The 21,594-nt window shown below is 40.4% G+C and overlaps 1 protein-coding gene across 2 annotated transcripts in view; it reads right to left on the minus strand.

Annotated features, from left to right (window-relative positions):
* Positions 1-1,120: 1,120 nt before the first annotated feature.
* Positions 1,121-21,594, minus strand: part of IDE (insulin-degrading enzyme) — a 79,629-nt gene continuing 59,155 nt past the window's right edge. Inside the window, exons 15-25 of one of the 2 annotated variants that reach the window (XM_014531563.1) lie at positions 20,059-20,203; positions 18,169-18,279; positions 17,943-18,063; positions 14,212-14,303; positions 12,935-13,046; positions 10,841-11,008; positions 9,325-9,597; positions 8,239-8,300; positions 5,043-5,115; positions 4,267-4,334; positions 1,121-3,386 (exon numbers count right to left, since the gene is read on the minus strand). In XM_014531563.1, the coding sequence (XP_014387049.1) occupies positions 3,291-3,386; positions 4,267-4,334; positions 5,043-5,115; positions 8,239-8,300; positions 9,325-9,597; positions 10,841-11,008; positions 12,935-13,046; positions 14,212-14,303; positions 17,943-18,063; positions 18,169-18,279; positions 20,059-20,203 (1,321 nt within the window). In that variant the 3' untranslated portion in view covers positions 1,121-3,290. Of the gene's footprint in view, positions 3,387-4,266; positions 4,335-5,042; positions 5,116-8,238; positions 8,301-9,324; positions 9,598-10,840; positions 11,009-12,934; positions 13,047-14,211; positions 14,304-17,942; positions 18,064-18,168; positions 18,280-20,058; positions 20,204-20,694; positions 20,840-21,594 lie in introns of both variants that reach the window. The other variant, XM_014531562.1, reaches the window with a different exon arrangement.

Consider the following 21,594-nt stretch of genomic DNA (forward strand, 5'->3'; position numbering starts at 1 on the left):
AAAGCACCTGCCTTTCTATTTTGTTCCAAAAGTGCATTGAAGGACTTGGTAGCTTTTATTACAGGAAATGAGGTGCAGAGTTTAAAGATCTGAGTGGAGGCTTGAATCTGTGCCTCCAGCCTGCTCCTGGACACATGGCTTAGCCATCCTGAGCCTATTTTCACCTCTGATCATTTTAATCATAGTCCTCCCACAGCAAGATTTCTGTGGAAGATGTCTGTGAAGGTGGTCTGTAATCTACCAAGTGCTTTACATTTATAACGTGAAGGTTAATGCAGGCTATGAGCTGTCCAAAATGCTGTAACATCTTTGAAGAGTTGGACTTGGATGAGAAAAGTAGCAACGCCATAGTACCAATAAGCTCTGCCACAAGGAACAATGGAGTGTACCATGTTCAAGTGAACTTCATTTGACAGGCAGCAGGGAATAGGGATCTGAGTCACCTGGGCAAGAGCCCTGGCAGGGAAGGGTTCCGAGGGCAGGAACCACCCTTACAAAAGGAAGATCGCAAAAACATAAATATTCCAAGAAGCTGTACTGAAGAACTGGAGAAGGGGACCAGAGGATTCTCACGGACTGCAGCACCACCGGGCACAATGCCATGGGGGCTGCACCATTGTCTGCGGCTTGAAACTTAGGGACAAGCAGATTCCCTTCTGAAGTGCGGGTCTGAGCCTGCTGACAATCACATGAGCAGAAAGGTTATCTTGATAGGGAGCCAGAGGCCAGGGGCTGCACAGGTATCTGCCTAGCCTGCAGTGTGGTAAGAAGACGCAAAACCAGCTGTCGAGGAGAGGAGAGACATTTTTGTTTTCCTAACCTTTTATTTTCTTCCCTGTAATGCCAGGGACAAATCTTTCCTGGTTTGGACTCTGACAATACTCACAGCAAGGAGGTCAGCTTCTCACGTGGGATTCTTGTTCAACCATCTACTCTTAAGAGTGTGAAACTGACCCATTTTTTTGACTAAATCATGCTACCAGGTGCACTTAAAGGAAAAAACTCACTGCTTTCTGCAGTAGGAACAATGAAGGCAGGAAACATTGTGAAATCAGGATGTTGAGAGGTAGGTTGAGAACTGGCCACAGAAACAGTAAAAATAATACAAATGCAAACTGCAGAGGTTAAATTCAGGCAATTTATTGTAAACAGGATTACCCTAGCACTCCACCACACGGGCTGTGTCACATGCTCTCTCTTCCAAATCAACTAGCCCAGAAGACTCTTCTAAAATGTCACAGGTGACTAATAACTTAGTCTGTTTCACAAATCTTTACTAAGCACTGAGTAAATAGTTTCGGGATACAGAACCTGGGTTGTCTGATATTGTTCCTGGACTGCAGCTTGGACCCCGCTAGATGAATCCATTAGTATGCCTGAGTGATCGATCCAATGGTAGCTCTCGATCTAATCTGGAAACCAGCTGATGCTGGAGCACACCCAATAATAACCCCACATCCCTGGAAGACCACATGCCATTCCTTTCAGATTTCTTCATGTGACTTGTTCATAAAAATAACTTGAATTTCACCTTTTTTTTTTTTTTCAAGAGCTTAAAGTTACTCAGTTATTCACCCTTATAGTGGTGGACTCAAACACTCACGGCTAATTTTAGATTCCTCTTGTATATACTTGCAGTTCGATGAAAAGCTGCATAGTCTACAAATGCATAAAACCAGAAGGAAGTGAGGACTCACGCACCTTCCGAGGGACAAAGATGGGCTTCACACAAGGAAGCCCGTGAAGGTAGGGATAGAAGACAGTTACAGCACCACGTTTATGTGACGGAAATGGAGCCCCGCTTTCCAAAGCAGCCTCCGCAGTAGTGATTATATCACTCTTGCCCCAAATTTAGATTACTTGGGAAATGGAAAATGTGAAAACTGAAGATGTGAAAAGACATGATTCTACAGAAAGAAATCCTGCCCAATGGGCTCGTGTGGAGGTAACAGGTCACTGGAAAATGCCACTCATTGCTCTGCCTGAGTTAGCGGACAACAGGGCCACTATTGTTACAGGCGCCTGTGTGTGGAAGGTAGTCACAATTTCTCTTGAAGTTTAGTAACAGCAAATATTTCAAAACAGCTGTTAAAGCTATCGTAACAATTTCACTTAAAATAGTATCTCATGAGAAAAATATTTTTTAAAAGTCCACTGCAGTCATCATTTGTGTGTTCATATGTTTATATTTATATATATTTAAAAAAAAACACCTTAATGCTTATGGGAATATTAGACTGGCAGTAAGAATGGATTTTAGGGTCTTATGGCGATCATGCTAGTAGAGAATCCAAGACTTTATTTTTTTATACCTCAAAAAAGGTGGCTTTGTTCTTGTTGCCTTTTGATTCACAAGGGGGCAAATATTTTGGTTCATATACTACCACTCATGGTAATAAAAAGTGACAGGTGTCTACACGAGCTGATGTTGGACAAGCATGTCACACACTCAGTGGGATCTGAAGTTCGCCCTATCTGTACTTGTTAAACACAGTAACATGTTGATGGGGAAAAGTAAAACTGATGGAACACCACAAACCAACGACGAACAACAAGAATGTCGATATAGTTCAATCAGAAAGGAACAAATCACAGTAATCCTGAGAAATTCAGTTTGGGACAAAATTGATGTAAGGTGAGTCTGTATTTCTAGCACTATAAAGTAGGGTGTTCTAGGGTTTTCCAGCATTTGACTAGTTTGAATAAAAAACATGTTCAAATTTTATAAAAAGATTAAAACCATGCCTTATATTCAGCAATTTCACTAATAAAAGAAAATTGCATTGCTTTGTTCATTATCTGCCAAATGTAATGTTCTCCATTGATTTACACGAAACCATCAGGTAGAAAGCAAGTTTGAGGATCGCTTTTTAAAAAGGTATTACCTTTCTTTCTACCTGCTTTGAAGCCTTTGCTGTCAACCTAGGAGGCTTTTAGAAAAAATGTAACATTTTCTTCTAATAAGTAACTATTTTACAGAAGAGGGAAAGAAGGTTCTAAAGGAATATCATTCATCATTTTAAGTATTGTTATATAAGGGAATTTCTCTTAGTAATGAAAAATTTTTAAATATTTAAGAGGCATGTATTTTAAAAATACTCTACATCTATAAGATCTTGTAATTTAATTACTCTGGATTTTTAATGTTTCTACATAATGACATCTGACACCATCTCTTTTTCCGTGTGTGTCGCTAACAGTGAACCAGAAACTCTTCAAGTGGCCAAGACTGTTTCGTAGCCTGGAAGACCCGGGAATGCGTCCGCCTGCACTCTGCCACCGTGGGGTCTTCAGAGCTTTGCAGCCATGAAGTTGATATGTGGCTTCACAAGGGGGAACAGGGGCAGGCCTCGCTTGAACTCGGTCATGTTCTGAATCACTTCAGGCTGCAAAGGAAATAAATTGTCTCTTAGTGCCTTCAGCCTAAAAAGCAGACCGAACAGGGCATAGACATTTTCCTTTTCTTTTCATACACTAGTTTCTACCCATATATTATGACCTTTCCTCCTGGATCAGCAGGTCAGAGGGTATACGAAAACCTGCAGGAATGCCCCCGTGAGATTCTGGGCCGGAAGGAAGACCCCCGGCTCTCTTGGGGCTGGCACACCAGGGGCTCAGCGCCAAGGCTTCGGCAGAGTGCCAGCGGCGCGTGTGCCCACCCAGCAAGAGCCTGGCTACATGGCCAGTTTTCCTCCTCCTGCAATTAAATGCCAGCCCTTCCAGATGATTAAAATACGCAGGCACTGTGGAAGGGACTGGGGCCAAAGGGGCTGGACATGGCTCGTTGCAGAGTAACACAACTGTTTAAGCTAGAGGCAAAGGCAGACAAGAGCAGAGGCTAAGTTTCTGTGCAGCTGAAAATGCAAAGGTATGGCCCCTGGGAGCTGTCAGGAGGAGGAGGACCTGGCCTTTAAGAGAGACCTAAAGCAGAGGCTTGAACAGTCGGTGGCCTGAAGCCACTAGGTCCTCCTAGGTCAGTGATGGCGAACCTATGACACGCGTGTCAGAGGTGACACGCGAACTCATTTTTTTGGTTGATTTTTCTTTGTTAAATGGCATTTAAACATATAAAATAAATATCAAAAATATAAATCTTTGTTTTACTATGGTTGCAAATATCAAAAAATTTCTATATGTGACACGGCACCAGAGTTAAGTTAGGGTTTTTCAAAATGCTGACACGCCGAGCTCAAAAGGTTCGCCATCACTGTCCTAGGTGGTAAGTCCTCTCACAGCGCAACCTAACAAAACATTCACATTTCTTACCTGTGGCAAGGCTGGTGCTTGTGACAGATTTATATCATTTTGACACGGGAACTCTCCAACCACAGGACCTGTAAGAAAACGAAGGGCTTAGTGCTTTGCACTGACTGAGACTAGCACACAAGAGCAACTTTAAAAATAAAATCAAAACCAGACTCAGCTCATTACACAGCTGTGCCAGACCTGGTTTGTGTACTTCTCAGATCCTCTCAGGCTGCCTGCTCCTCAAGCCCTGCCTGCTGTCCTGCCTCCTCCCTGGAGTCCCAGTGATGGCTCATGATGTTACCATGGTTATTAAAGCAGCAATTTTAATGCCCAGGTCTGACCTCACTGGACCCTGAAGCTCTGGCCACCGAAAACAAAACAACCAAGAAGGCAGCAGCACTTACTGGTTGTGGGGCAAACTTGGCCAGTCAGAGGCAGGAGATGGGCAGGGCTGAGCCGGTTCTCCCTCCCCCCGCCCCCAACACACACATACACACACCCACACACACAGTGCTCCATACAACTTCCTTGGGATGTCCCACCAGCTGTTAGCTGTGTTTTCTCACAGCACCGTGGCCAGCCTGACACTGTGCCACCTGGTCAGCTCTCTCCTCTGCTGCCTCATTCCCCTTTCCCCCTATTTTGGCTTTGCTAGAGCAGACCCTGTCTCCCGCCAGCTCCCCTCTGCACTTCTTTACTTCCTGGTGCTCCGTAAGGATGTGGCTATGGCAAGAGACAGCTAGCAGGTGACTAAAAACATACATGTTTTTAAAAAGTCAATATTTAATACTTACAAGAATCCATTTCTCTGGCAAGAACATGGACGGACACCTTATGTCTCCTCGGGGCATCCACTGCCAACATTTCCTAGGCAGAGAGAATAGCCGAGTCACCTTTCGCCCCACGAAGGGACAAAAAGATGCTCTCTTACAGCAAAGAAGAGTCAGCTTCCTTTCCTTCCTCCACACTTGCAGTCTTTTATTTAAACTCTACAAACCTTAGGCAAGAATTGTTCTTAACCCCATTTCACAAATGCGTCCAAGGAGATTAGGTGATGTGAGCAAAACTTTACGCCTAGGAAGTACCTCAGCTGGGATTAAAAACGGAGCCTCGCACTCACTAGGGTATGATACTGGGACAATGGCCTGCGCTTAGTCAAGGAACGACCACAAAGCCTGCTCCTCTAAGACCCTTCTCCCATTCTGCAGCTACCAAGAGAAGGAAACCAACGTTTGTTGAGAGTTCTGCTTTGTACCAAGCACTCTCCTGTGTCAGCTCATTTGAGTCTCTCTAAGCTACGACGCGACCTCTAAAACACAGGTAGAAGGACTTGCTGCTGTCCCAGCTCGTAAGGGATGATGCCGGAAGGGAGGGCTGCTTGCTCTCCATCCCACCACATTGCTTTGGAGGCTCCCCCTTGGTCATTGCCATGAGCACCTGGAGTGGGCGGCTGGCAGACAGATCCTGTGGGGAGTGCAGTGTCTCTACACCTGTTTCTTAGTGCTGGATCTTAATCCATGTTTTCCGAAGGGAAAACACAAGTTGTGATAAAGCTTCCCCTAATGCCTCAGGCCAAAGTAACATTTTGTATCCTCAGAGGAAGAGACCATCAGCGAGGCCAAATCAACCCCACAGTTATTTATGGAGCTGTTATGATAAGCCTGGTCCTGTGCAGCTGCCATGGAGGCCCCGCCCATGCTACACAGCACACCGACCATGGCTTCTCCAGCTGGTGAGCAGCCAAGTTCTCCCACACGTGTGCTCTGGCCTCTCCAGTTCTTTCAGAATTCAGGCCAGGTCTGCCGCCAGGAACATGGATGAGAGCATCTGACTGGAGTGAAAAGTTTGCTTCCAAAGATCTATTCTTGATCACTTTTCACCCAAACCTTCACAGTCTTCTTATTAACCTACAGTAGTTGACAGTAGAATGATGCCCTCTTCTGTTTCAGACTGTTCTCAACTTCCTGACCAACTGGGGATAATCCCCATTTCTCTAAAGGCAGGTCAACCAACCAACCAACCAACCAACCAACCAACCGATGTGAGAGGGACACATCGACTAGTTGCCTCTTACATGGGTCCCGACCAGGGCTGGGAATCGAGCCTGCAACTGAAGTACGTGCCCTTGACCGGAATCGAACCCAGGACCCTTCAGTCCATGGGCCGTCACTCCATCCACTGAGCCAAACCAGCTAGGGCTAGATTTTATTTTATTTTTTTTAAATATATTTTATTTATTTTTTACAGAGAGGAAGGGAGAAGAATAGAGAGTCAGAAACATCCATCAGCTGCCTCCTGCACACCCCCTACTGGGGATGTGCCCGCAACCAAGGTACATGCCCTTGACCGGAATTGAACCTGGGACCCTTCAGTCCGCAGGCCGACGCTCTATCCACTGAGCCAAACCGGTTAGGGCTAGATTTTATTTTTAAAAGCATTTCAAGTTTACAGCAAAACTGAGTGGAAGGTACAGAGATTTCCTATACACCCGTTGCCCCCACACATGCATAGCCTGTTCCCTTATCCAAATATATTTATATTTTAAGACTATTACTGCCAAAGAGCAAGAGTAGTTTAGATGAGACTCTTATCTTCCTTTACACAATGCGAAGGGAGCTGTGAAGTAAAGAAAATAATTTGCCCAGCCATTTCCACAGCCAAAAAGCTCAAATCTCATTGCTAAAAAAGGGCATTCAAAATACTGGCTTTTAACCTCAAATTTTGAAACTGAAATTGTATTGTCTCCCCTTTTGTACTGCTAAGGTGTTTTTGGCTTGTGGTTTTGCAGGGGATTTGGGGGCGGTAAGTGTAAGTGACGCGTAGACAGTGCAAGGTCACCCTTTCCTCTAGGAAACTCTGGGTACCTCCAGGTCAGGCACTGCCTTTTCCCCATCCCCCCACAGCACCAACACTGGTGAACTGAACGGGTACTGGGAACCCTACTATAGGAGAAAAACGTGATTAGCCTTCACTGTACAAGTAATTTCACAAAACCATTGGAATGAGAACTGCATGTACTGACTCTTGTATGGTCAGTTACTATATACCCTGAAAATGACATTGTAAAGTAGACGATTTTCCCCCCAAAAGAGATGTTAGCACAGGGCAGGACTCAGTTCCTGACCAAACAACCGGCACCTAACAAATCAGATATGAGCCAGGAGAATTGGCTAGAGCACTACCTAGGATATAATTGTAAGGCACCATGGTAATTACAGAGTATAATTTTGCTCTTTATCCTGCAAAACAGACATAAAAGTATTTTACAGAGAGGCCACAACATATTACAAAAAATATATATGTAACACTTGAAGTGCAACTCCATTGCAGTAAAAAATTTTAATTTCTGCACTTAGCATGCTTATTAGACATTATATAACCACTTTACAAAATGTTTGCTACCCTTATAAGAATTTTGTTACAGGTGGGGAAAATTTAGATGGTGCTAACCTCTTAAAACTGTACTGGGAAAACTTTAATGGTGGTGTTTCTCTTTTCTTTTGATAAACTATCTCTATAAGTACAGGCATTCAAAACTCGTAAGATCCCAATACACTGTTCAAAGGTAGAGTGAGTGATCATTTATCTAAAGCAGCAGCCACAGTGGCACCTAAAAGGGTGAAGACAACTTATAGTTGTCAGAGAGTGGAGAACTCTAATTCTCAAGTTCTATTTGTTTTCTTTGCTCTTGCTTCCCACCCAACAAGCTCAGCAATGTTCTTTGTGGGCTTGGGGTGGGGAACAGAGAGAAGAAACAAAAGGGTGTAAAGAGATGGATCCAGAAGCCAGGATGCGCCACACAGTCCCTGGTCCCTGGGTTCAATAGGAATTGTCTCTTTTTTCTAACAGTAATATGTCCAAATTACCTCCACCCATAAAAATGCCTTCATACATCCTGCCCAAATGGGTTAAAAGCAGCAACAAGCACATAACACAGCACATACAATATTTCCTTATCAGTCAAAATCTAAATATAGAAACTCAATTTACCTTGTAGAATTTGATGATATCTTCCTTGGTAAGTGTCTTTAAATATGCAACTTCTGTATTGTCTGAAAAAGTAATCATACAATAATTTACTAATAATCCCATGTTAAGTAGCCCAGAATACTATATGAAATGACAATATACTTCATTTCAACAGTCCTAAGTATCCACATTTTTAAGTGATCATCTGCTCCTACAAGTGGTAAGGGAATAAATTTCAAGTAAAAAGTTAAGAGGATGTCCTGGCTTTCTACATTTGAGCTGTTGGGTCTTGGGCTAGTCATTTCTACTTTTCTGGGCCTCAGTTTCCTCGTCCTGAAACTGGGACTAATAACTACTTAATGGGGCTGTAGTGAGAACAAGAAAAATGATAAATAACAGTAACACATAGCTAGGGCACATGGCAAACGCTCAGTAAAAGGTACTATATGAACAGTGAATACAACAGCTTGAAATATTACAGGTAAGGAAACAGAGGCCCAAAAAGGTAAGCTGGCCAAGACCTTCAGCTTATCAGTATCAGAATGAGAACACAACCCAACTCTCCTGACTTCCAGTGTAGCTTATCGCACCCACTGTTCTCTCCGCTCTAGAAGAGAGGTAGAAGGGAGGTGGTAAGCAGGAGGCTCTGGGGAGCATAGCTTTCCCAAATTTAAAAGCACTGAGACAGTTTTGGAGATCCCTAAAGGCAAATGTTTGAACCCCAGTGCCTCCAGGGCAGCACTGCCTCAAGAGAGTTGCATCTGCAAATTTTTCTTTTTCTTTTTTTCAGTGTTATGGAATATAAATGCCTACATATCCATGCTCAGAGCCTCAGGGCACAGTGATTGAGCACAAAAAGTGAAATAAGATTTATTACTAGTGTGTTAGTATAAGATACAGGTAGATCCAGCTCTAGCTTCCGAGAAGAAAAAAAGATAAAGTTTCTAGTAGGAAAGTTATACTAAATAATGTTTTTTTTTAGAAGTGCTGTACTCCCATCCCCCTCCCAAATCAGTACTAGACCATCACCTACAAAATGAATGGCCTCAATGTCCTTAAAAGTTACGTGTACATGCCATGAATGTTGGGACCCTCATTTTGCCTTACCTCTGTCAAAGTTGTATTGCTGGGAGATGATTTCCCCCCAGTATTTAGCACACTCTGCAGACAGTTTCTTTGGTTTGTCTAGTCGGCGAATTGCTAACGCCTGAATGTGTTTTTGGAAGGCCTCATCTGTCATGTCCTCTATGGACTTTTCCATGGTGACTAAGAAAGCCTCCACTCTGCTTTCTAGGTAGTGAGGAGGCTTTTCCGACTGGATGATGAATCGTAAGCCCTGTATGCCGTTGGCTCGACGTGGACCACTGAAGACGATATAGCCTGAAACATAAACACCAGCCAGTCAGGACCTTGGCATTTGAGACTCAGACTTTTAATCTTTCAAAAATTATGCTGTCAGAGCAAATAAAATCCACATTAGGGTTTTATATTATTAACCTCTGAAGAAAAATGAATAAAGTATCTTCAGGACAAAGCAGAAGAGCTCTCTAAAGAATAGTCAAAAAGTTAGCGATAACTCTTTCTTCTTAATACAAAAATAAAACAAAAAGAACCCCATTTATCATTCAGCTCAACATCCCACAACTCCTAGTTATCTGCTAGTTAATCCCCTTCAATCTAGGTTAAAGTTATTTCCATCCCTGCCCCTTGTCCTGGCACTGTTTCCTTCCACATCCAAGTTTCTGATGTGAACTTGCTTCTACCACTGAATTTTGTTAGGTAACCCACTCCTAGACCAACTCCATGCAGACTGGAAATCTCTAGAGATTGCGCTCATGCACTACTACCTCCCCTCAACATCTTTTCTAAACTAAACCCGTGGCGTGCCTCCTTCAGCTGCTCGGCCCTGGACCACACTTCTGAAACGCTCTTCAGTACAGCCTTCAGAGTTTAAACCACACTGTACTGTAATTCTTATTACCCCTTTACAGGTCTGCCTTCCTGATTAGATTGTGAGCTCCCTGAAGGGAAGGTCCAGCCATAACAGCTATGGCCATGGTCTAGCATCTGCCATGATGGTTGTTGAAAAACAGATTGGTACTTGGAGAGACTCGCCCAAATCCTTCTTCACTGGTTCTTCCCGGTATTACTGGAGCTTCTTTTTTCCCCTCCTTAATCAAACCTGCTAAGATCTCCAGGACTTTAAATAGTGCTTAAATCTCTGCCTGAAACATTTCCTCAACAAACACTGAGTAACTTCTATGTGTCCCAACATGAGTAAGAGAAAAAACCTGCACCCTCAGAGAACCCAGTTAGTGAGCCTAAGCTTCCCTGGATGGCCTGCTTCCCACCTTGCCACCCGTAACAGCCTGCCCTTAGCATCCTCTCTCCTCCACACACATGTCCTCTTTATTGACATGTATGTAATGTAGACACAGTGTCATCTCAAGAACTGCGTTTGTGTCTATAAGCTATTAATTGTTTATCTTTTAGAAGTAGATCCCCCATAAACAGGTTTCACAAGTCTTTCTGAATAGAGCGCGCCTGAAGCAACACAGAATTTTTTCTGAGGACAACGGTTGCTCCTCAAGGTCTAGGACACCCGCCGCCCCATGCCTCTCACCCAGCTGCTCCTTGGTGCGCAGGGTGTTGAAGCAGGGCTCGGAGATGATCTGACAGAAGAGCTCCAGGAACATGTTCTCCGAGGTGCTCTGCATGTCTGTCTGGTAGTAGATCTCGATGCCACAGTTATTGTGAACTTCATTCCTCTGCTGGTAAACAAACCACCCTTCTAGAAGAGAATAACACATTCAAACACTTATTTAGGGCTCAGGAAGGTTAGTGTTTTGTTTGAAAAGTTGTTCAATTTGATGGGTGTTTTTTGGCAATTCCAAATTGCAATTAATTTATTAGAATGTGAAATTCAACTTACCCCTGGGAATCCTATTACAGTGATTTGTATGTGGTGGACCCCCATTAAACATGCACTGAATTTAAAAAGCAAAGAACTTATGAAAGACTAAATATTTTATGACTAAGTATTAATGCTAAATAAGATCCATAGTTAATAAAATGGACAATGTAGTGTATGTACTAAATTAGAACTAGCTAATACATGTAAAAACCTCAATAGAAATAACACCTATGTTTTCATAACCATACAAAAAATGTTAATTACTAGTTGTGCCTTTATTATCTTGAGTTTCTATTTAACTTTCTATCCCCAATACTGCTTACTCACACCCACACTAACGGTCATTTTCCAGATTTACACCAATGTGTACAATGCCTAACATCTCACTTTAAAGAGGAGAAAACTGAGACCCTGAGAAGGGGGCAACATGTCCAAGTCCTTTAGCTAGGACTAAAACTCAGGTACACTGATCAAACATTTCATCAAAATTATGAATAGACAATTATGCTTTATGATCTGATAACTTTATTTCAAGAGCAATAAATGTGAAGAAGCAAATATACAGTGCTTAGTATGTAGTACTGTATGACTCACAAACGTAAGATTTCTCAGACACAGTAGTAATGACAGGCTTGCTCGCTCTTCTAGAAGCTCAATTAGGCATCAGCAGTAAAGAGCAGCATGGACTTGCACTGCACCTATTTCCCTTTCCTGACCAGGTCCCACTCGGACTAACAGTCAGACTTATCCCGGCAGCACTAAGTTTCCTCTTATCAGAAGAGGACGGAGAACACAGGCTGTAATCCACCTTCCCACACACACGGCCAGCCTTTTCATACTCATCCCCCAATGTCTCCTTCTTCACAATGCCTGAATTTTTTCTTTTTAAACTGTTAGTATTGTCCCATGGAGAGTAAGTGAAGGATTACTTAAGATATTCATTACTGAGCAGCTGGCTAAATTAGAATGTTTCCTAACACCTAGCATTTTGAGAAGGGGATATGAACTGAGTAATTTGTGAGAATGGGGAAATCTGTGAGGGCATTTGAGAGACAAAAGAGATAGGTCCTAGGAGAAGCTAGAGAAGGCAGGAGGTGTAATACAAAGAGGTGTGAAAGGTAGATTTCCCTTTGAATTTTGTTTCTAGGCCTGCATCACTTTGCAGTGACTGAGGAACAAGGTAGCATTAGTCTGAGATGAACCATCACCAGGTCTGTGAGGACTGGTCATGCAGAACTGCAGAGCTGTGCTCAAGGTATCCTTGCACATTCAACCATGACATCCTGAGGCGATACTATGTTCAAGCTGCTTTCGTAGCTGCTCAAATGAGGCATTGGAACTCTGATATATTAATTATTATCCGTTATGTTAAAATTCCTCATAAAATATCCATGAAATAATACATGTTGTTATCTGGACCTATAGCTTTCCTAAAACTATTTCTGCCAAAGACCCCTATGGGCTTCCCATTAGATATTATAATTCTAGTTTTTATAAATTTTATTTCATGATTCATGATCAACATTTCTTTAGCTTTGTGATATATTTATTTCCTAACTCCTCTACACTCAATTACCCATCAATTCCAGTATCATTCTCTTCAAAATAATGGCCTACCTCCAATTTCATCTCTTTGGTCCACTTACTGAGAATTTTGTGACAGAATTACCTATCATTAATCATACCTGTAGTTCTTTACCATAAAACAACACATTATCATCCAAATGAATTTGGTCTACCTGTAATTACCCACAATATTATGTCAAAGTTATCCATCACCAAAGTTATAACATTTCAACTTACTGTCAGGGAGCTGAACTTCTCTGTACCGAACCAGCTGACTTGGAAGGAGAGGTTTTGTATGAGCATGTTCAATAAGAGTGTCCTCAACCATCTGCATAATTCCTAATGCAGCCTGTGGAAAAGACAGGTCTCAGTAATTACAAGAACACAAATATATCTTGTCTGTGAAAATAAATATAGTATATTGAATGATAGCCTATGCAATATGAAAATATGCCTGTGAAATAAACCAGCTTACTTTACCATAAAAAATGGGTTTTTAAATCTTAAATACATTTGATCCTACTCAAATGGGTGAAAACTGAATTTGTCAATTTGCAATAGCCACTATGGTAGTAGTGAAGAGAAACAGAGATCCAGACCATCTTGATGCTGGGAAAGGCATTGCTAAAGCTGGAAAGGTACTGGTGATGGAAAGCTAGTCACCCCAAGTGAATGACAGCTGGGGTTACCGCAAAGCAAAGGAGCTGGGCATAAGGTTTTATTTTTTAATAAAACCGACCTTGCTAAGAACCCTGCCTCTGCCACTGGGCGTACTGTTTTGGAGACAGTATATAGCAGAGTGGTAGAGAGGGTGGGCTCTTGAGACAGACTGCCATAGGAATTCTGGAGTGCTAAACTTGGCCTTTACTATTTAATTTAATCCTAAAACTATAATTTTACAAATAGGAAAACTGAGCACAGACAGGTTAAGATCTTTTCAGAAGACTGCATATCTAATATGTGACACAGTTAGGATTCGAATCCAGGCTGTTTGATTCCACACCATGTGCACCTAGTCATTACACCAGGGGTGGGAAACCTTTTTCTGCTAAGGGCTATTTGGATATTTCTAACATCCTTCATGGATCATAGAAAATTATCAACTTAAAAATTAGCCTGCTATATTTGGTCAAACATTTAATTAACTCATCCCTATGCCTTGGCAGAGCCAGATCAAATGATTTTGTGGGCCTTATGCGGCCCACAGGCCAGACATTCCCCACTCCTGCTCTACATAGTCCTGCTGTCCTACACAGAATGAGGATAATTTTCCCCACTTCCTTCTGTGATTGCACAAGGCAGGCAACAGCAGAGCACAGCCATGACAGTAGGTCCACAGTTAACAATAATCTTCCATCATTCTGCTCCCCCATGCCTCCATAGAGCAGAGAGGGTTGAGTGAACACTGATGTGCTATTATAATCACACTGTGGTGGTTAACAGCTTTAGACAGACGAGGGTAAAGAATCTCTTGCACTGATTCATGAAAGATTGCTAAAACTTTAACCACCCACCTGCTTTGTTATGTTTCCATGGAGAAGGGCTTCAATGTGCAGCCGTGACAGGAGCTGAGGTATAAAGGCCTTAAGGCGAGGAAGGGTGACATCTGTAAAGGTGTAAGAAATACAGACTCTACTTATGAGGTGTTTTTAAAAAAAAAAGTCAACTCGAGACTTATACAAGAGTTCAGAATTCAAAAATAGTAGAGAGAGTTCCTGTATGCCCTTCACCCAGTTTTTCCTAATGTTAAGTTTTCATAACCACGGTACAATGTCAAAACTAAGAAAATAACACTAGCACAATACTATTAACTAAAATACAGACTTTATTTGGATTTCCATTTTTCCACTAATCTCTCTTTTCTGTTCTAGGATGTAACCTGCAACCCCACCTCGCATTTAGTTGTCATGTGTCCTTATTTCCTCCCACCTGTGACAGTTCCTTGGTCTTTCCTTGTCTTTAATGATCTTAATACTTATGAAGAGCATTGTTCAGTTATTTTATAGAATGACCTTTATCTGGGTTTGGCTAGTGTCTTCTCATGATTAAATTGAGCTTATGTCTTACTAAAAAGAATACCACAGAGGTACCATGCCTTTCTCAGAGCACCACACCAGGGGTTCATAGTGTTGTGTGCTGTAGTATTGGTGAAGTTAACACTGATCACTTGGTTGGGGTGGTGTCTGCCAGATGTCATTGCTGTGAGTGCACTATTTTATTCTTTCGGTTATAACTGAGTAACTCATGTAGGCTCTACAGGCAATTAGGAAAAGCCATCTGCTCATCAACGCTTACTTTTCTCATTGTAATTAATAAATAATTTATTTGGGGGAAATACTTTGAAACTCTACAAATATCCTGTTTTTCCTAAACTTTTACCTACTAATTTTAGCATCCATTGGTGTATATTGCCTGCATCAATTATTATTTTGGCATTCTAATAGTGAGTTTTCTACTCTCCACTTTCCTTCTACATGTACTGACTTAGTTCTTCAATAAGTAAGAGTTGTTCCTTTTCCATTAGGACCATATTAGTAATTGCTACAGTGGATGCTAAAATTAGTGACTGAAATTTAAAGAGAGACATGGAAAAGGAATTAACAAGTGCTTACTATTGGCTGGCATCTTATAGATGTTATAAACTGTAAAGTGTGTGCTATTATCCCCATTTTAATGATGAGAAAATTGAAGTTTAGAAAATATACGTTTCCTGACCAAAATCGTCAAGTTATTAAGTTGCAGAGCTGGTATCTGATCCTTGGTCTAATTCCAAAGTGCACACTTGTCCTTCTCCATTGCACTGCCGAAGGACCCTTCACTCCCTTAGCACTCTCTGCAGGCCTACTCCTTTGCCTCTACTGAAATGATCTGTTTACACTCATGCTTTGTCACTAGACTGGAGCTCCCCAATCAAAGAAACCCCATATAAATGATCTTTTTATTTTTAATCTCAAGCAACTGGAGTCCAGGACCTGGTGCATCGCAGGTAGTCGGTAAACACTGTTGGACCACAATTAACTCAGGTTCTTGCTATCCCATCACCTGAATAGCTGACTGACTTAAGAGTCAGAGGGAGCCAGCCTCTCACACTCTCACATGAGCTGTCTCCAGACTAAGCCACATTGGCATTACTGGATTATTGTGTGTGTCTGTGTGTGTGTGTGTGTGTGCGTGTGTGTATGAAGCAAGATAAATACTATCCTCCCTAATGATGGCTGGACTTGTTCTGTTGATGCCCTAGGTTTAGGCCAACAGCAGAGAGTTTCTGGGAAATATATATATATACATATACATATATATATATCAGAACAGAATGGTTGCTCATTAAAGAATTTCAACTAAAAAAGTGCTGACTTTCTCTTTATAAAATATAATTTAGGAAGGTTTCACATGCTTATGAGATACTAGTACGTAAGAGCTTATTCTGCTTAAGATTCACATAACATCTGCCCCAGAAACTAAAAAACTTCTGCTTTTTGATCATTCTGAATGCAGGTTCAGTTTCTTGAAAAATGTATTTAAAATCAATTAAGTGGTTATTGTTGTTGTTTTAAAGGATATCATTGTTTTGTTTTATTTTTTTATTATATTTTTATTGATTTCAGAGAGGAAGGGAGAGGGAGACAGAAACATCAATGATGAGAGAGAATCACCTATCAGCTGACCCCTGCACACTCCCCACCGGGGATTGAGCCCACAACCCAGGTATGTGCCCCCAATTGGAATCGAACCTGGGACCCTTCAGTTTGCAGGCTGGACTCTATCTACTAAGCCAAACCGGCTAGGGCTGGTGGTTGTTTTTTAAAAAGGCAAAATTCTTGCTATTAACTGGATGTAACGAAGGCATATTAACTATCCAGATTAAAAATGTACCTGTTTCAACAATAAAAAATATATAAATATAAAAATAATGTATCTACCCAGCCGGTGTGGCTCAGTGCTTGAGCGTCGACTTATGAACCAGGTCAGGGCACATGCCTGGGTTGTGGGCTCGATCACAGTGTGGGGCGTGCAGGAAACAGCTGATCAATGATACTCTCTCATCATTGATGTTTCTGTCTCTTTCTCCCTCTCCCTTCCTCTTGGAAATCAATAAAATATATTTTTAAAAAATAATGTATCTGTTCTAGTTAATGAATTTTATAATCTATATACACCTACCCAATGCCTGAGACAACCAATAAAATAATGATTTTTCAATACTCTGTGCTCTTAATTTGTCACTGAAGACATTTAAAGCACAGTGTTACATAAGAAGGACTTAATATAAAAGATCATTAAAAATTCAATAGCATCCTTTTTCCTTATGGCTGAGCATGTAGGAAGAAAGATTAATTGGTAAAGTAACACCAAGAAATGAAAAAGATAAAAATAATAAAGGGTGATGTCAGTCTTCATTCTTTTCAATGAAGGACCCCTAAAAGTAATTTCATTTCTTTCATTAAGCATTCATTAGACACACATAGAGCATATAACATTAGATGAGATACTAAATAACGAGGATAAAAGGCAGGCATAATTACTACCCTCAAAGAATTTACAACTTTCAAGCAAACCTATGAAAATTAGAATTAAAATTTTAGAAAAAACAAAAGATGACCCTTCAGTCTTTCTACAGTTCCTAGTTTTTAACTGAACTAAACTGATTGACAGATGCCTGAGTACTCCCTACAGGGTAAGACTTTCAAACCTAGTAGCCCTTTTCTCCTTTTCTGAAAACAGCATTAATAAGGTAAGTGCTTTGGTCAAAATATCTTGTCATCTGCAGAAATCTATGAACAGTTCTTTTTTTTTTTTTTTAATATATTTTATTGATTTTTTACAGAGAGGAAGGGAGAGAGAGAGTTAGAAACATCAATGAGAGAGAAACATCGATCAGCCGCCTCCTGCACATCTCCCACTGGGGATGTGCCCGCAACCCAGGTACATGCCTCTGACCAGAATCAAACCTGGGACCATTCAGTCCGCAGGCCAACGCTCTATCCACTGAGCCAAACCGGTTTCGGCTGAACAGTTCTAATTAACTGCTGTTGGTCCAGGTTGAAAATAGCAAATGTGGGTAAACTGCCTGAATACCAAAGCCACTTCAACGGTCACCACTGTTTTCATAAAAAAGTATGCAAATCGGGGTTTAAGAGCACTCTAAGTTATTAGAAAGCATAAACACTAGATGTCAGGATACAATAAAATTATTTTAGGAAAAAATGAAGAAAGTATTATGCTATAAGTAGAAACAGAGTCTCACCATCCAGGGCTTCTTTTAATTCATCTTTTGTCCAGGCCACCTCGGTCATCAGGAGGCGGAGGTAGTACATGGCGTGCTGGTGAGGCTGTTCAGCTCGGAAATTGTTAAGAGATCGCATATACTAGTGAAGGAATACATGGGTTCATTAATTTTATAAGTACTTTAAAAATCACTTCATGGACAAAAAAAACCCAACAAATTATAAAAATAAGTTCAGAAAACTTACTGCCTCTTTGATAATTTCAAATCTTTTTTCATCAATCTCAAAGGTAGCCATTTTCTCAATAATCTTCTTTAGCAAAATTGGCTGCTTGTCATTGTAACCTTTCACCGAGAGCTAGAGAAAGAGTTCAGGGTTTTAAAAGTCTAAAAATATCATAAAATATCTTAAGCTTGATTTGTAAACATTCAGGAAATCCCCAAACCAAGTGCTTTAAAATAAAAGTGAAACAAAAAACTCAATTAATTTAACTTCCCATAAATATAGTTTAACACTTAGGAAGATAACATTAATTATTGGTATTTACTAATAACTAAAAGCACGATTTTGCTTTTCTTAGACAAAACCAACAGTAGGAAAACTCATCTGATGCCCAACTGTGGCAGCACACACCATATCATCAAAATTCAAGTTCTCATAAAGTCTAAATTAATTATAGAAATGTATTTCAAGTTTAATCTTCAAAAAATTTCTAAGGAATGGTTGGCTTAAGGTTTTTACAGGTGTGGTAAGAAAAGTCATAGGGGAGTATTATCTACAAACTACTGGATCTGTCCCCATCTTGTTTATATTTAAATATTTTAAAAAACCTATTTGGAGAAATCAGGCAGTTCCCAATTTTTTATTATGTGGCATTTTGGCACTTTTCTCATATGTCTCACCACTTGCTTGCTGGATGAGTTCTGCTGATCTGTCAAAAGCTAATGGCAAAACAGATGTGTAGTGAGGATACACTGGATTTTTGCCTTGGGACAATTTAAGCATAACATTTTGAAAAGTGAGGGATGCCTATTATCATATTTCCTATTATTATATTTGCACAAGGTGGCACCTACTGCAGTAGAGGTTATCTACCTTATGAAAAATGATAGGCAAGAACCTCAGCAGAAGTGAAGGTTTGTGGCCATGGAAAGCACATCACATGCTGTGGGAACTAGACTGACAATTAGCCGAAAGCCCATTTTGTCACAAACAACAAATTTTTTATATGAATGGTAATGTGCTACTAAAACTCAATAGTGAAAAGTAAACAATGGATTATTACTTTTCTATTTGGAGTTTATTTTGATCTCTGACCTTCAAATTTCCCTGGACTCTGAGAATGGTTACATTGTATACATTCTTATACATTAAACAAAAGCTACCAGAAAATTTACTTGTGTGAAGAAAAAAAGTTGCTGCAAAATAAACAAAAATTTAAAACCCTAAAATCTTTTGTATAAGAATTTATAAAGAGAAGTACACAGCACATGCTCTCATTTTAGTTGTTACTAAAACATATATTTTCAAGAAAAGTGAAGGTGAATGTGTGCCATAAAGGGATGTTAATTTGGAAATGAGATATAAGTTTGGAAATATATCACAAACAGTGTCAAGAAAGGATCTAGTTATTTCTTAGAGTGCATTTAACAATGATTATTTTGAAACACACTTAAAAATAGTTAATGAAGCATGTTACAAAAAAAGTGAAATGAAAATGCCACAAGTATCTAACCACAGGGATTTTTACTATTGTCAGCAGAAATAAAGGATGCTTATATATAAATAAAATTCAAGCACCACAACAATAGCTATGGACATCTTGCACTTAGAGATGTTAATATACTCAAACACATGAAAAGAACAACATGCTTTCAGAGTTAATATGTTAAGAATTTGAAGCAGAGGAACGTGCAAGTGAATGTAGCACATATACATGTTCACAAGATGCACTAAACTCTACTAAATCATTCATTAGTGTAGCTAATACTAATCTGAGTTCTTCAATCATTAAAAGGGTGCAAGAAAAAAACCATCAATCTTCTTGTTTAAAAATGCAGAAGTTAATAGTTTTCTCACGCTCAACACAATGCTTAAATGCTGTGGTGCCTTTTCTTTGGTTTTCATTTTACTTACAAGTATTGCATTCATTCCTGATGCAATGCCATAGCTCAAACCTGAGAGGCGTGCTGCATATGTATACTCTTTTAAATCATCCTTCAATAACCTGATAAACAGGTATGTCATGTTGCAATGGAGAGGATCAGCATAAATGTAGCGACTAACAAAAAGAAAAACAAAAGAAATGCTTTGATACCTCAAGCAGTGACATGGTAATGAAGAAACATGACCGAAGAGTATGGATATGCAGCCTCATGATCTGAATGGCTAGGGAAATAGTACAGGCCAACCTTATGTTTTACAATGGCAGCAAGACGTCATTCTCTGTTGTCAAAGACCAAGACTTCAGATATAGAATGGGTAAGATCTAAACCTAAATCAGGGTCCAATTTTGTTTGAGAAGAAAAATATGACAATCTGATGAAAGATGTTAAAAGAAAAAAAAGAAATCAAGGAAAATTGGCATAATATGAATGGTAAATTGCTGAATACTTAAAATAAGAGCTAACTTAAAAATTAAATGAGAAAATATGATTAGCCATAAAGATTAAAAAAATAAATTAATCTCATACCCTCAATCAAAAATGCTTCCATCAAATCAATGCAAAAATAATGTTGATGAGTGGAAGGCTCTAAGACGTGGGTACTTACATACATCCCATAGATGGTATTTTGGAGGTCATAGCTCAAGCCTGCTAGCTCTGCTGCATATGCATACTCGTTGAGTGAGTCTTTGAGGAGCTCAAGGTACAAATAGGCCATGTTACAGTGCAAGGGGTCCACATAAGCAAATGGGCTGGAAGAAAATGTTGACAGTAAAATAGCTGATTTATTACTTCCCAATGTGACATGTGGCCTTTCGAGATGGATCAAGAAACTGAATACCAATTCATATACTTTCCTGAAGATAGGGTTTGAACTCTTGAGTCTGTCTCTTCTTCTCATGAGGAAAAACATAAAGTCTAAAAAAGAAGTATGAAACATGCCATGTGTGCTAGTGGAGGCAAAGAGGGAGAGGAACTGCTTTCTCCAGATGGTGTGACAGAACTGACAAGTTAGAAGGAGCTGAACCAGCCAAAAACTACGCTCTGGCTAATAGGAGGTATGGTTCAAAGATCCGATTCAGCACTGGCATGTTCCTTTCTCCTTCTAAAAGCAAGCCATACCCTGGTGGAGAGGACTGTAAGATTGAGAAGTTTGTGTACAATTATACAAACTTAAAAGAGAAAAACTATGCTCTGACTGGCGTGGCTCAGTGGATTGAGTGTCATCCCATGCACCAAGAGGTCACAGTTCAATTCCCAGTCAGGGCATATGCCCAGGGTTTGGGGCTCAATCCCTAGTAGGGGGCATGCAGGTGGCAACAGATCAATGTTTTTCTCTCTCCCTCTCTCCCTTTAAAATCAATAAAAACATCTTCTTTAAAAAAAGAGAAAAATTGAGATCTGTGAAAATGTTCGCTTATCTCCGAGTTTCCCACAAACCAAAAAAGCTAGAGTAAAATAATTAATGAGTTCTACCATATAAGTGCAGCCAGAACTAGAAGAAAAA

This window comes from Myotis brandtii, unplaced genomic scaffold, assembly GCF_000412655.1.
Source record: "Myotis brandtii unplaced genomic scaffold, ASM41265v1 scaffold810, whole genome shotgun sequence".
Taxonomy (NCBI): Eukaryota; Metazoa; Chordata; class Mammalia; order Chiroptera; family Vespertilionidae; genus Myotis; species Myotis brandtii.